This window comes from Corvus moneduloides, chromosome 2 (genome assembly GCF_009650955.1).
Source record: "Corvus moneduloides isolate bCorMon1 chromosome 2, bCorMon1.pri, whole genome shotgun sequence".
In the NCBI taxonomy this organism is placed as follows: domain Eukaryota; kingdom Metazoa; phylum Chordata; class Aves; order Passeriformes; family Corvidae; genus Corvus; species Corvus moneduloides.
Window position 1 is genome coordinate 28,647,027 of NC_045477.1, and position 14,536 is coordinate 28,661,562.

Consider the following 14,536-nt stretch of genomic DNA (forward strand, 5'->3'; position numbering starts at 1 on the left):
AGGACAAAATGGAAGTTAACACCAGGCTGAAGCAATTCCAAGCCTGTCTTTTGATATCTCCACAAAGAAAGGCAGTGATGATGAACATAGCTGCCACTTGGCCTGATTTTGCCCTGGCTTTGCAGATGAGAATAAGCTGCTCTTATTAAAATAAAAATAAAATCTTCGGAAGAAAGTCTTTCTAAGAAGAGCCAAACTACCCATGGAGTACAAAATGCTCATTCCTTTCTCATTTTGTATGTGCTTATACTACACTATTCAGCTTTTAACACAGGACCAATCTGCTTGTGCTGGGTTTAGGCCCTTTTATATTTCATCCTTTTTGAAGCTCTTGTCCTGTAAAGCCAAGCAGGGTTTTGAGGGGAAGGTACCTGCATCTTTTTCTTGTACAAAAAACAAAGATACCCAGCACTAAAACTTTAGAATTAACTTTTAATAATGCTAATTTGATAACTTACTAAGTATCCTGATACCCTTGATTGTCTCATTGCTTTCTGGAAGGTTGTTGCTGCAAATCCAATTATGTTTCAAGTAAAACTGGCACTAATGTTCTTTCCTTTCAGGAATGCCACATCAGTTTTCAAGTCAGTCCTGGCACTCCTTGAACGGCCCTGTGAACATGAAGTGCCCTAAATTAGATTTTGTGTTAATCACATAAATAACCTTTAACCTTCTGTCTAGAGGCAAGTTGGCATTTGTCCCAGAGCTCTTATTTCCTCTTACCTTGTCAGCTGTCTAGAAAGCAGACTAGTCACCAGCTGGGCAGGAATGGGAAGGGTCCTCCTCCTTTCTGCTGCAGAGCTGCAGTCTCTGTCTCTGAGGATCTACCACCTTCCTGCAGTTGTGATCACCCTGGGTTCACCCAGCAACTCGAGCATGCTGCTCTGTTCCCTTCTGGCCTGGCTGCAGAAGCAGCTGCTGTAGCTTATTTTGATCCCTATTTTAAAAAGCAATCATTAGGATGTGCATAGTTTTGCACTGACCTGAGCATATGTTTTTTCATGCTGATACCTGAATGGACATAATCATGTTAAATGCTTACAGAAGTAAATAGAGGGGGGAATGATGGGGTGACAGGTGTATTTACAAACAGCACACTTGAGTCCCATGACTCAGTGAAAACACCTGCCCACTTGCCACCAGCCTAATAGCCAAATACCAATACACATAGGTTCCAACTCCAGAACACACCAGTAGCAACAGGACAATCACATGAAATACAAAGATCAGAAAGCTACAGCACTATTGTCCCTCTCCCCTCCTCCCTGATATAATATTCAGTGAAGGCTCCAGGAGGCAGAGCAGCTACAGCATTGACAGTAAATACAGTCATGCACACCATACGTGATTCCTCCACCACCCACACGGTATGACACTCACATATGGGAATAAAAAAAGAACAGGACAGCAGATATGGATGTCTGCCCAGGCTCAAGGCTTTACAAGCAATAAATCTTGCGTAGATGTGAGATAATATGGTGACAATGAGGTAGTAGGGAGATATGCATGGGTAGATAGAGGAAGTGAGGTGGCCCTAAAACTCTAAGTATTGGCTCACCTTTGGGCCATACTTCTCCACTGCAAGTGTTGAACTTTTTCCTTCAGGAGATCCACACAGTCACCTTTCTGGAAGGAGGGTTTGGCAATCAGTGACTGGACTGACATGCTGGCTCCTTCACTGCTGTGCAGTGTATCCTTTGCTCAGTCCCAGACACCGCTCTGCCTGGGCAAGCAAGTGAAAAGTCAGTGAGTGAGAGCTCTGATTGGTCCCTTTCTGCAGGCTGTTCAGGTCCTCTCCTCACTGTCCTCTTCTGACATGGGAAGAATTAGCAGTCCTGTGTCATTGACAAAGGAAATCCTGAAGAAAGATGAGGCAAAACCCAAGAGAGGTTTGGGCAGTTACACAGTGGCTACAGCCTTAAGTAGATATTTGCTGCCCTTCTGTTCCTCACAAATATATATTTTGGTGGCTACCACAATGACCAGAACTCACTGCTGAAGGAGTAATCCCACTCCCTTGCTCCTGAGGCAGTGGGATTACTCAGTGCTAAGATCAATGGTGTTTCCATTCTGTAGGGACTCCTGACCATGGTTGCTCTGAACTCCTACAAATGGTACCAGTGAATGTGAATATTGTATGCTTCTAGAGCCTGCAGCAATCATCGTCCCTTTCTATCACCTTGGGCCAAGGAGTGTTCCTTCAGGGTACTTCACTCAGCTCTCAGATCTTCCAGTCTCCAGTTCCCCTGCTCCTTCCCTATATAAGCAACTGTTTGTAGAAGGCTGATTGTGATTCAGCAGGAGACCACTTTTCTGGTCTTGCAAGCTCTAGAGTCAGTGCCCCAGCATCCAAGGGGGAAGGGTTTTTATAAAGGAAACTTGTTAGCATCAGAGAGGAAAGAAGGACAATAACCTATTTGAGTCTGAGAAAACTGGGGCAATTGGGGACTCGTCTGCCAAAGCCTTTTTCACTTCACAGTCATTGCCAGGACATGTCAGAGTAACTATTCAGTTTGACTGCAGTCCCAGCAAGGATCTGGGATGCAGAGCAGCTGCAGTGTCACGGCACCTGTGTCACTGAGCACCTGCATTTTATCCAGGCTTTGCTGGATTTGGAAGAACGTACAAAGAATCTGCAAGAAAATTTGCAAATTTTCTGGAGTCTCTAAAGTTTCTTGCTTGATATGGGAGAGTGATGGCTCTTTCCCTCTTGCCAGCCCCAGCTCTTGCTGAACCCAAGGAGGGCACTTGTCATTTGAGTTCTCGGAGCCTGTCCACCTGCAGGGTTCAGTTTTTGTGCAAGTGGACTGGAATTTTGGAGCAGATGCAAACACATTTCTGGCATTCCTCTTGCAGTACGGGGGCCACCCCATTCAAGGGATGACAGATCAAACTTGCTACATTTTGTATCAAAACCAAAGCGTTGTTGCTTTTGCACTTACCTTTCACTCAGGAAAGGACTGACTCTGACTCATGCAACCGGGGCGTTCCAGCAGAGCTGCGCCTGCCTGCGGCCGTCCTGCGGCAGCAGGAGTCCTCGAGCACACTGACTCAGCTGTTTCTGGATGGCCACATGCGACTGGGAAGTACAGAACAGCATCCTCTGGGACACCCTGCATGCAGCATGAACATGTACTCATTTCCCGTCCTTCCTTTCTTTTCCATCCCTCTGAAACTTTCACACCACACAGCTCCATACCCTACTGCATCCAGCACAAGGAGGGGCTGGCTGTGTGCACACATCCCGTACTCCACTTGTGCCCAGGCACCCCATCCGAACGCCCACATGGGGAGTGCGTCCCGCGACTCTCCAGCAGTGCCCTGTGCTTTGTAGATTAAATGGTTGGTATGAAAGTAATTCTGTTTCCCACAAATGTCTCAGTGGGGCCTCGGGAGCCCCCTCCATGTGCTGGCCCAGGTAAGAGGGTGACAGGATCACCAGAGCATCACATTGCTCTGGAAACAGCACCAGCCGTGGGTCGCAGCCATCGGGTGGAGCTAACAAAATTGGATGTCCCCACCTGTGCAAAGCACTGCTTCCAGCATCAGTGCTCCAGACTGAAGCCCCCTACTCACTTTCCATGGACTGGATGCAAAATGGTTCATAAAACTTTGTCTCCTTGGGCAGAGAAGAAATGGACCCAAAAATCTGCATCTGCAAGTGCAAAATGCTTGGAAGGAAGAAAGGGAGGGAAGGAGGGAAAGACAGATATATCTGAACTGTGACTTTTGTTATCTCCGCAGAAGACTTTTTTCCAATTTTCTTCTTTCCTTGAAAAAAATACACAAAAGCAGGCAGCAGAACACCTCCTGTCAAGTTCTGATCTGACTGTTTTGTGCAACAGTACTGAACAAAGGGAAGTTTGGGGTGTTGCTAAACTCTCCCAGCACATCCATTGCTAATCCTGGGGTCCCCCCATTCCTCTCCCCTGTCAAACTTTGCTGATTACTTTCTGTCTTCACACCCAGGCTGACTTGTGCACCCTGATCTCCAAACAGTGACCTCATTGCCTTGTTCAGCTGGTGAGAAACTACAGTAAAATGGAAGATGTAAACAAAGTGGGGGGAACTAATGGCCAGAAGATTTAGGAGGTAGGAATCTGCTCCTTGCTGTCCTGCTCCCATTGTGTGCCTGAGCTTGACAAAGTGCAAGCTGAGTCTCGACAAGATCTTTTCTGTGACGGTTCCTCTGGAAACTCAGCCCAGTCCTCCAGATGGTGACTTGGGACAAACAGCCTGCAAATTATATGCCAAATAGTATTAGACCCATGCTCCAGTCACTGCTATGAATTCTGTATAGTACTGGAACTCACCCATCTTCTGCAGCAGAAGCTCTTCATTCCCAGCCCGTCTCACCAAGATATAAATATTAAAAACAAAAGCCTGTGTTGTCACAGAGCTGAATTTGTGTCCCCTCTGTGCAGCCAGCAGTGTGCCTAGCTCTAGCTGAGCTGCAGTTCATGCTTACACTGATTAGAGAAACAGCATTAACAGCACTCTGCCTGTGAGGACTATGTTTAATACTCTGACACAATGCAGCCTTCAATATTCTCTTTTCGAGACGTGTTTCAAAGTGTCACCTCGTCCCTGACCCTGACAGACACCTCCAGGTCCTGGCCAGCAGCAGCTCAACTCACATTTGTCTTTCCAGACACTCAGTAAACACCTTTGTGTCCTTTTTCTTTAGAGGAAGGGGTCTTGCTGAGCTCACCCTGAAATACATCACCCTGGACAAAAGGGCTGAAAGGTTAAGGAGCTCCAGGGGGTGGTTCAGCAGGGAGCTGGGGCCAGTCGTCTGCCAGAACGAAAGCTATAAAGGCAGAGAGGGGCAAGGGACCACATCCGACACGGATGCTGCGAGTCCTGCCTTGCTTCCCGCCAGCCCTGGGCTAAGAAGAAGATGCTGGGGCTTCAGTCGTGGCCTTGCTCATTTTTCCTCTTCTTGGTTCTGCTCTCTGCCAGTGTTCAGACTGTGTCCTTACCAGGACAGAGGCTACAGGTAGGAGGGACTGGGAGAGAGCTGAGGTTGATTTCAGGAGGGGAGGAGGAGGGGAGGTTGTGTTTGAACCTCGAATGAGAGGTGGTCGCAAATTCCAGCTACAAAGAGGCTGCTGTCTATTCTTGTTGGACTCTCCCCTTCAGCAGACTCAGCTCTAGGCTGACTTTACAACCCAGCCCCTAAGGAGCACCAGCATTTCCAGACAGGAAACAGACAAAAGCTTTTTAGCGCTCTGCAAAAGCTTTTAACAGGGCAGAGCCTAGTCCTCTCTAAGCCCACTCTGTGTCAGCAGCCACCAGATATTACAGTCATGTCTTTCATCATGTTCAGTGCCTGGTTCTGATGTTTCAGAGAGAAGATGCATTCTGTTAGCCCAGGAGTTTTGCTCCTAAGCTCAGTACTATCCCCCTTAAAGACCCTCCTTAAGGCCAAGAGCCCTGTCAGGATGCTAGCTAAGGGCTTCTTTACTTGAGTAAATCTTTTATCCTCAGCAATTACAGCAATAATATTTTTGGCTTTCAAATCTAGCCAGCTCCCTTTACCCAAACCCTAACCTGAGCCCCAGCACCTTGCCTTTACATCACCCTGGGAAAGCCACAGGGAAATAGTCAGGACGTGAACTAAAATCACAAGACTGATCCTGCTATGACTCACCACTTTCACTCCTTGCTGATGCCCGTGCCCGCTTCACTTAACTTGCTACCACTAAGAGCTGCACAAAGGCATCTTCAGCCTTAGCTCAGCATCCATGTGAGAGACAGATGTGGAACGGCACCCGCAGGCTGCTTCTCTGGGCAGCCATGCCATGCCTCCACTGTATCCAACACACCCCCCAACCCTTGTCTCCCAGCAGTGCTGGGGGTTTACAGTCAGCACAGCTAACCTAGAGGATTTCCAGCAGATGCGGAGTCCCCCTTCCTCACACCTGCTCTGCTCCTGCCTCTCCCTCATCTTTTATCAGCAGGTATTTGAGGCAGGCCCATCCTTCCCAGCAGCCGTCTGGAAAAAATGAAATGCTGCACAGCAGCCTGAGCACACAGAGGTGCTCAGCAGCCACAAAAGGAGCAAGGACTGAAGACAGTTACCTTCTAAATCCAGGGCAGGGTGGGATGTGTGTGCAGTTTCACAAGAGCAGGGCAATCTGCTCAGAGGCAGAGCTCATAGCAGCTGTCTGCCTGCTGTTTCGGACAGCAAAGTCATTTCAGACAGTGGGAGCTGCTGGTCAAGCCCTTCCCTGTGTCTGGGTGCAATGTCATAGGCACAGTGCTGTGGGCAGGCATCACTTCATGTCCTGCCTGAGCCCTAAGGAGGATGTGGGCAGTGGGGTACCAGGGGTACAAGGCTTACCACCAGAAGCACAGGCATCATCCTGCTCTCCTCTGTTTATCCCAGATGCTCCTTTCACGATTGCTGCCCCTGGAGCCCGAGTCCACGCTGACCGAAGAGGACACAAAGGAGGGCTCCAGCTTTGGTCCTCAGCTGCTCTCCTCCACTCTCCCCTTCCTCCCATCTGGGGCTAGAGCTGCCCGTCCATCCCTCTGGCGCAAAAACCTTGCCAGTCGCAAGTGGGCACTGCCTGGAGATTGGGCCTGGAAGGCCATGCCCAGGGGTTGCTTTGGGCTGAAACTGGACCGAATCGGGACCTTCAGTGGTTTGGGGTGTTAGCTTTGGAGGGTCCCGAGGTGAAAGGGCCAACAGTGCGGGCTCGAGCAAGCTGGCAAGGAAGTTCAGGGCAGACTTGAGCACACAGACAGCGAGGGGATGGGGGCAGCGGGGCAGGCTGTGGGGCCAGTCGCCGGGACAAGGGCCGGGACCAGGGCCGCCCCGGGCTGCCGGCGCTGTGCTGGGGCTCGGCCGGGGCTAGAGCAGGCGGGCGGGACGCCGCTGGGCGGCTCACGGGGCCCGCTTCCCCGCAGCCGGAGTGCACCCAGCCTCGGGAACCTGCACGGCTCGGGAACCAGCCCGGCGCGGCGCTGCGCGAAGCCCTGAAGCTCCCGCCCCGAAGAAGGGAGGCAGCGGCAGCGAGGAAGCGGCACGGCGGTACGAGAAAGAGCTGTCCGGCTCCGCAGCTGCCCCCCGCGGCCGCTGAACCCCCGTTCCGCCGGCAGCCCCCTCCCTGCCCCCCGTGCCTGAGGACTCGCTCATTAAACAAGCTGTACTGATTTGCCGCGTCCTCGCTCGGCGGTGGCTGCCCCCGGCCGGGGGGCGGGCGGGAGGCGGCGGCAGAGCCCGCCCGGCGCCCCCGGCCCCACGCGCGAGGCCGTGCCGGGTCCTGCCGCCGCCATTCCGCGTGGGGCGTGCGGCACGCGCGGCTGCGGCGCGGTGCGGCCGGGGGGGCGGACACGGGTGAGGTATCGACCGGGCACGGGGCACACGGGCCGCGTTGGCTCACCCCGGCCGCACTCTGCCCCCGCCAGAGCAAACACTGGGGCCTCCTGTTTGCGCTGAAGCTTTCCCCGAGAGCCTCCCTCGGTGGGCTGCGGCTGGGGCACCACGGACCCCGGCACGAGTTGGTAGCTCTGCTGCTGTGCCCCGCGAGCCATCACCATGTCCTGGCCTTTAAGAAAAGGTTGTAACCTCAGCTGGGTCTAAACTTAGCCACCAGCCCCTCAGCAGCACCGGGAATAGCAGTGGTATAAGAAGAGTAGGGTTACGTTTGAGGTGCATGACCCCTCTCTGTCCCCCACCCCACTACCTGCGTGGTTCCCCCAGCCTGTCCCCGCTTTATCCTCAAAGCCCTGCTCAGCCGAGCAGCCTGAGGGACATTCCAGCCCCCACCACCCCCGCCGGCTCCGTCAGTTCAGATTTGCATCCCCACTGTTCCCACACCTTCCTCCAGGACGGGAGCTTTGGGGTTTGTGCGTGCTCTGGGCGTTGTACCTAACACGGGTTTGTTCCGCCGCACCTGCCCCACGGGGAGCCGCGGGATGCAGACAGCAGGGCTCGGGGAGGGAGCCCAGCATGGGGGCGGGGAGCCGGGCAGCGGCCATGCCAGGAGCGCTTCCTCCTCGCAGGCAGCCGGGGAAGGCGGGCCAAGGCGGCAGACGAGCAGGATTTCCGCCGTCACGTCCCGCGGGCAGCGGCAGCAGTGCCGCAGTGCCTCATTAAGATGGTGCTCACGCTGCAGTCCGTGGCCTGCCGGGGCAGCGCCCGGCCAGGTACCCCGTCCAGAGCACCCCTGGATAAACCACCCAGACGGGCGTCCCAGGCTGGGGGCAGGAGAACTCCCAGCTAACACCTCCCGTGCCGGGGGGAATGGGGGACGCCTAGAGACACGCTGCTCCCTCGCGGTGACCACAGCATCCCTGCAGTCCCTTTGCCCTTGCAGCCATAGAATCATGGAATGTTAAGGGGTTGGAGTGGACCTTAAAGATTATCCAGTTCCAATCCCCGTGCCACGTGCACGGACGCCTCCTACTAGAGCAGGTCGCTCAAGGCCTTATCCAGCCTGGTTTGGAACACTGCCATGGTTGGGGCATCCACAACCTCCCTGGGCAACGTGTTAACAGTGCCTCACCACCCTCACAGTAAAGAATTTCTTCCTAATAGCCATCCTAAATTTCCCCCCTTTCAATTTGTACCCATTACTCCTCGTCCTATGACTACAGCTCCTGACAACGAGTCCCTCTCCGGCTTCCCTGTAGGTCCCTTCGGATACTGGACACTACTCCATCCAAGGGGGCACAGGCTGCAGCCGGGGCGGGCGGCTGCCTGCCCTTTGTTACCAGGTGAAAGCAGCGCATACCATCCTCCGGAGCGGCAGCGAGCCCCGCGGGAGCAGCCCCTGACCGGCCATCACCCGGGGGTCCCTCCCCGCCCCCTCGGGCAGGGGCGCAGACACCCATCCCCGCCCTGGGGGCACCTCCCCGCAAGGACCGGTGCATCTTTCACCACCGCCATCACCACCACCAACTCCCTTCGGGTGGCTCGACAGGAGGGTGATCTCTGCGGACCCCCCGTTCCCGGCGCGGGGCCTTTGTTACCGGGGGGCGGCGGGGCGGGGGAAGCAGGGGGGGTCTTCGGCGGCCGCGCCCGCAACACGGGCGCACGTAGCCCGACTCGGCCCCCGCGCTGCCATTCGACGGCGTCGCGGCGGGGCGGGCCCCAGCCCTACCCTCACGCGGCTATAAAGGGCGGTGGAGCGGCGCTGCGCCACCTTCTCACTGCGCGCCAGGCGTTTCGGAGGCAGCAGGTACCGGGCGGGGGAGATGCGCGGGGGGAGGGAGAGCGAGGCGGCGGGGGATGGGCGTGTGAGAAACCCTCTCCCCACACAAGCTCACCGCCCACTGGCGGGGGCGGCGGCAGCCCCCGGGCGGAGCGGGGCCGCGTGGCGGCGGGGCCCACGGGCACAAAGGCGGCGCGGCGCAAAATGGCGGGGGCGGCGTGAGGGGGGCGGTGAGGCGAGGAGGGATAGGGGTGGGGGGGGGTGGTCGCCTAAGGAGAAGGAGGCGGATGGTTGTCGCGGGCGGGGGAGGCGGGTTGATCGCCCGGGGCGGGGGAGTGATCGCCCGGGGGGGGGGGGGGGGGGGGGGCGAGCTCGGAGCGCGGCCCCCCCCCCCAACCCCCCCCCCTCCCCGCGCGCTCTCCGCGCCCCCCCGCCGTGCCCCCCCCTCGCTCGCCCCTCGGCGCGGGTGGGACGGTAACGGCGCGGCTGCCGGGGGCGGTTATTGCCGGTTCCCCTCATGCCCCCACCGGTGGTTTTTGCCCGCAGGAACATCCCGAACAGGCAAAGATGGTGAAAGTCGGAGTCAATGGGTGAGTGCCGGGGCCGGCGGTGCCAGCAGGGATTTAGGGGGGGCCGATGGGGGAGGGGGGGCAAGGTCGCCTCAAGGGCGAGGGGAAAGATTTGAGGAGAGGGAGAGGTTGAATCCCGGCGGTCCCGCTCCGCCGGCGCCCCCCGGGCAGAGCGGTGCTGCTGACTCATTTCCCTTCGGATTCGGGGTGACTCACCCCGGAAGGGGCTGCCGTTGCTCGGCTGCCCCAATTTCCCCTTCCCCCCAGTTCTCAGGGATCCCTGCAGCCCCCCACCAGAAGGTCTCCCGGTGGATCGTGTGTCGATGGCGGCCCCGGGGATGTGACCTTCTCGTGCCGGGCCGAGGAGTAACCGGATCCCCGGGGCTCTCAGTAAATTTAGCGATTGACCTTTCCGGGGCGGGGGTCGCTCTTAATCTTTAACCGGGGCGCCTTGGCCTTTGGACGAGCTGCAGGGCTTCCTCCCACCCTGCCGGGCAGGGAGCAGCGGATGATCCCGAGGGAAGGCTGCCAAGAACTGCCTCCCATTCCCAGCTGGGCAGGTTCCCTGTTGTGCCTCCTCACCCTTGTCTTTCTCTCTCCAGATTTGGCCGCATTGGCCGCCTGGTCACCCGGGCTGCCGTCCTCTCTGGCAAAGTCCAAGTGGTGGCCATCAACGATCCCTTCATTGATCTGAACTACATGGTGAGTTGCCTTGCAGTGCCCCCTCTGGGCCTTTCCGAGTAGGGCTCCTCTGGATCTGTTCTAGTAGCTTCCCAGGGTGTTAGAGGATGATGGCAGCCTGAATGCCTGACCTTTCACTCCCCCTCCCTTTATTAGGTTTACATGTTCAAATATGACTCTACTCACGGCCACTTCCGGGGCACTGTCAAGGCTGAGAATGGGAAGCTTGTGATTAATGGGAATGCTATCACCATCTTCCAGGAGTAAGTATTTTTTTTCCCTATTGCACCTCTGGAGATTGAAAGCAGGTGTGTCATGGAGCAGCTCTTAAAATTTTGTTCCTCCTTAGGCGTGACCCCAGCAACATCAAGTGGGCAGATGCTGGTGCTGAATATGTTGTGGAGTCCACTGGTGTCTTCACCACCATGGAGAAGGCCGGGGTGAGTATGTCACATAGGCACAGGAGAGAACGGGATAGTGCTGCTTCTGCCTGTGGGGCATATCACCATGTACAGAGCTGCTCAAAATGGAGCTGTGAAGAAGAGATCTGAAGAAGCAAGCTTGGAAGGATCCTGAGTTATGTAATCTCTTATCTCTCTTTTCAGGCTCACCTGAAGGGTGGTGCCAAGCGTGTGATCATCTCTGCCCCCTCTGCTGATGCTCCCATGTTCGTGATGGGTGTCAACCACGAGAAGTATGACAAGTCTCTGAAAATTGTCAGGTAAGGAGAGAGGAACATGCTTTCTGGCCTGCAGCTCTTACCAGCTGCCAGGAGTCTCACTTCACCTCAGTGGACGTGTTGCCTCTGGCTGATGAGCCTTTATCTCTCTACCCCAGCAATGCTTCCTGCACTACTAACTGCCTGGCGCCCTTGGCCAAGGTCATCCATGACAACTTTGGCATCGTGGAGGGTCTTATGGTAGGTCTGCAGCTTGGTGCTGAGGAGGGTGACCTATCCACAGATTCCCTCGCGTGAGAGGGAAGGCATCTGTTCTCCCGGTGTCACCTGGGATGCTCTTTCTGGAGAGTATTGGCTGTGTTCTTAGTCCTGTGCTCTTTCTTCAGACCACTGTCCATGCCATCACAGCCACACAGAAGACAGTGGATGGGCCCTCTGGGAAGCTCTGGAGGGATGGTAGAGGTGCTGCTCAGAACATTATCCCAGCATCTACTGGAGCTGCTAAGGCTGTGGGAAAAGTCATTCCTGAGCTCAATGGGTGAGTGTTGTCCCTTCTCGGGTGTCAGGAGGAGGCAGAACATTCCTAGGCTGATGGAGAAGTGCCAGATGCCGTTCCTTGCTGACTCGTGTCTCTCACAGGAAACTTACTGGAATGGCTTTCCGTGTGCCAACCCCTAATGTCTCTGTTGTGGACCTGACCTGCCGTCTGGAAAAACCAGTAAGTGTTGTGGATGAGGTCCTAACAACTTCCAGATTTGCCTCTCCTTCCTCTAAGCTCTGTCTTGCACCTGGAATTACCCTCTCTGCATCCATCTTGTCCTGAAGATGTGATCTTTGTGAAAAGAGCACGTGCTGGGGTGTGCCCATGTGTGTCTCCTCCCTCCCCTGTCCCCTTGGACATTTTGTGTGAGTTGGGATCTGAGCACCGTGCATCTGTCTATTCTCAGGCCAAGTATGATGATATCAAGAGGGTAGTGAAGGCTGCTGCTGATGGGCCCCTGAAGGGCATCCTGGCATACACAGAGGACCAGGTAAGGAACGCCTGCTCTCTTGGCCTGTGGTTATTGGCACTTGCCTCATTTTTCTAAAAGACTCTTGGCAGCAGCATTGCCAGGATCCTGGTTTGGGCACTTGGGATTCAGGCTGTGGGCAACCATATGCGTTACAATTTCTTCTGTTTCAGGTGGTCTCCTGTGACTTCAATGGTGACAGCCATTCCTCCACCTTTGATGCGGGTGCTGGCATTGCACTGAACGACCATTTTGTCAAGCTGGTTTCCTGGTAGGTGCAGCCCTGGGGGATGGGGGGGCTGGCACAGACAGGTTACAGATTTGGGTCCTGTTGGTTACTGCTGGTGATCCAGGTGGATGCACAGACCCCTGTGGTGTAGAGTGGCTCCAGTCCCACTGTGGAGTGAGATTGTTTCTTACCTGAAGTTACTGTAGCTGCCTCCTTCCTGCCCCCAGAGGGTGGATGGGAGTTCAGTTGTTTTGGGCATGGGGCAGAGGAGCAGGAAGAATGGAAGAACGGGTGCAAGAAATGGGTCAGCCCTGACAGCACTTGTTTTCTGTCCCCAGGTATGATAATGAATATGGATACAGCAACCGTGTTGTGGACTTGATGGTCCACATGGCATCCAAGGAGTAAGCCGAGCACACAGCCCCCCTGCTGCCTAGGGAAGCAGGACTCTCCTTTGTTGGAGCCCCTGCCCTTGTTCACCACCGCTTAGCTCTGCATCCTGCAGTGAGAGGCCAGTTCTGTTCCCTTGTCTCCCCCACTCCTCCAACTTCTCCCCGAACCTGGGGGAGGTGGAGAGGCTGATAGAAACTGATCTGTTTGTGTACCACCTTACATCAATAAAAGTGATCACCATCTGAAAAGCCTTGTCTGTCTGTCAGGGGGAGATGGGAGAAGAGGGCATGTATGTAACGAGCAGCTGCAGGTGCCTGCATGGCACAGTCACCACCAGCTGCCTGCTGAGCTGCTTGTTCCACATGGGAGAGCCCAGACTCCAGCCCGTGAGCCAAAACAAGGTGTGGTGCCGGGCTGTGCTCTACAGCAGGACTGTGTGGCAGGATGGGAAGCAGCTCTGTGGCTCCATCCACCTTTTACCTCTGCATTCGCTTGTCTGACAGGCATATGCAGAATAAAAGTGCTGAGCAGATGACTCTCACATTTGGTTTGGTAAAGGGGTGCAAGAAACAATTCTTTTCCTGCCTCTCCCTCAGTGAGGGACAAGGAAGATACTTCCTGGTGTTACAAGGAGAGTGTTTCAGTTGCTTTTACCTTTTAAAATGAATTGGTTTTGCCCAAGAGGAAATGGCTGCCTAGGGACGTGTGGGAGGCCGGTGTTGGCATGGTGGTGGCCAGTCTTAATTCTGGCTTAATTCTCTGCGTAAGGAAGGGCAGCTGCAGTTAAGCTGCTGAGCAGCAAATCTCTGCAAGGTGAGTGTCAGCCCTCTGCCTGCATTAGTTCTGGAAGCATGAATGCTGCTGGGCAGGGACGGGAGCCTTCCATGACCTGTGAGCAGTAGGACAGATAAGCGATACACTGCACAAAATCACATGGCCCTCTGTTTTCAGCAGCTTAATTTAGCATCTCAGGGCTGATGTGTTCTCTCCCTGGCAGGCATGGCTGGAGCTGTTGTCCAGACCCCAGCTGCTTTAGACTCTGATCTGGATGCAGCAAGGATGTAAGCCAGAGGAGTTAAACTCTCAGGATCAAGGTATGCTGGACATGGTTTCCTGGAGCCCCTTATCTCCAGCAGTTGGGCTGGGTAAGAATTAAAAGTTTGCTTGGCTAGAGGGCAATGACTCAAAGTTGTATTGCTAAGAGAAGAAGGTTGAATAACCAGCCTCTGGATAGGAACTGGGACTCTGAGCAGCTTGTTAGCCCTGGGACAGCAGAAATACTTGGATTACACCACAAATGGCCCCGTGGGAGCTTTAGGTAACTCTGGTGTTAAGTGGGAAGTGCCTGGTGCTGGAGCTCAGTGGAGGCAGCCCTCCTGTGGAGCTGGGTTTCTGCCGGGATGCTGTGTAGCTTGGAGACCTCTCAGGCTTACAAATGAGTCTCGGGTTGGTCCCATCCTGTTCTTGATTGCTGTGCTTGGATGCTTTGAATGGCTGTGCTGTGTGCTGCTGCCTGCACATTTGTGTGCGTGCCAGTCATCATCTCACTTGATAATCTGGAAGTGCAGAGAGGCTACTAAAGCATCTCATGGGGGAAAAGGATGGATGTCCCGTTTTCCCATGTAAAACATATTTTGAACTGGGTTAAAAGCTGGAAAGTTTCTATGAGTCAACTTTTTCCCTTAAAAAGCCTTATGTTTCCTAATTGAGATAAAGCTACCTGAAAATTGGTAGAGCAAAGAATTCCTGTTATTTAACAAGTCTGAGCCTTATCCAACCTGAGCTCGAATTGCTCTGGGAATGAGCAAAGT

The 14,536-nt window shown here is 54.7% G+C and overlaps 1 protein-coding gene and 1 long non-coding RNA gene across 2 annotated transcripts; one reads left to right on the forward strand and one right to left on the reverse strand.

Annotated features, from left to right (window-relative positions):
* Nucleotides 1-412: 412 nt before the first annotated feature.
* On the reverse strand, nt 413-6,493 carry LOC116439337. Its single transcript, XR_004238130.1, has 5 exons — nt 6,347-6,493; nt 2,943-3,113; nt 1,559-1,723; nt 724-937; nt 413-611 (listed from the first exon to the last, which is right to left on the reverse strand). It is a non-coding gene; the product is annotated as an uncharacterized LOC116439337 (long non-coding RNA).
* A 2,089-nt stretch (nt 6,494-8,582) lies between these two features.
* GAPDH (glyceraldehyde-3-phosphate dehydrogenase) lies at nt 8,583-12,973 on the forward strand. Its single transcript, XM_032098714.1, has 12 exons — nt 8,583-9,191; nt 9,711-9,754; nt 10,336-10,435; nt 10,571-10,677; nt 10,764-10,854; nt 11,020-11,135; nt 11,252-11,333; nt 11,480-11,631; nt 11,733-11,811; nt 12,041-12,124; nt 12,277-12,374; nt 12,671-12,973. The coding sequence occupies exons 1-12, from the start codon at nt 8,598-8,600 to the stop codon at nt 12,738-12,740; spliced, it is 1,617 nt and encodes a 538-aa protein (XP_031954605.1). The 5' UTR covers nt 8,583-8,597; the 3' UTR covers nt 12,741-12,973.
* Nucleotides 12,974-14,536: the final 1,563 nt, after the last annotated feature.

What these genes read in the sequence shown, in the direction of transcription:
- GAPDH (XM_032098714.1), top strand. Translation starts at nt 8,598, where the DNA reads ATGACTACAGCTCCTGACAACGAGTCCCTCTCCGGCTTCCCTGTAGGT. An exon ending in TCATTGATCTGAACTACATG is followed by an intron (nt 10,436 to 10,570) that starts GTGAGTTGCCTT and finishes TCCCTTTATTAG; the next exon opens with GTTTACATGTTCAAATATGA. An exon ending in TTTGTCAAGCTGGTTTCCTG is followed by an intron (nt 12,375 to 12,670) that starts GTAGGTGCAGCC and finishes TTCTGTCCCCAG; the next exon opens with GTATGATAATGAATATGGAT.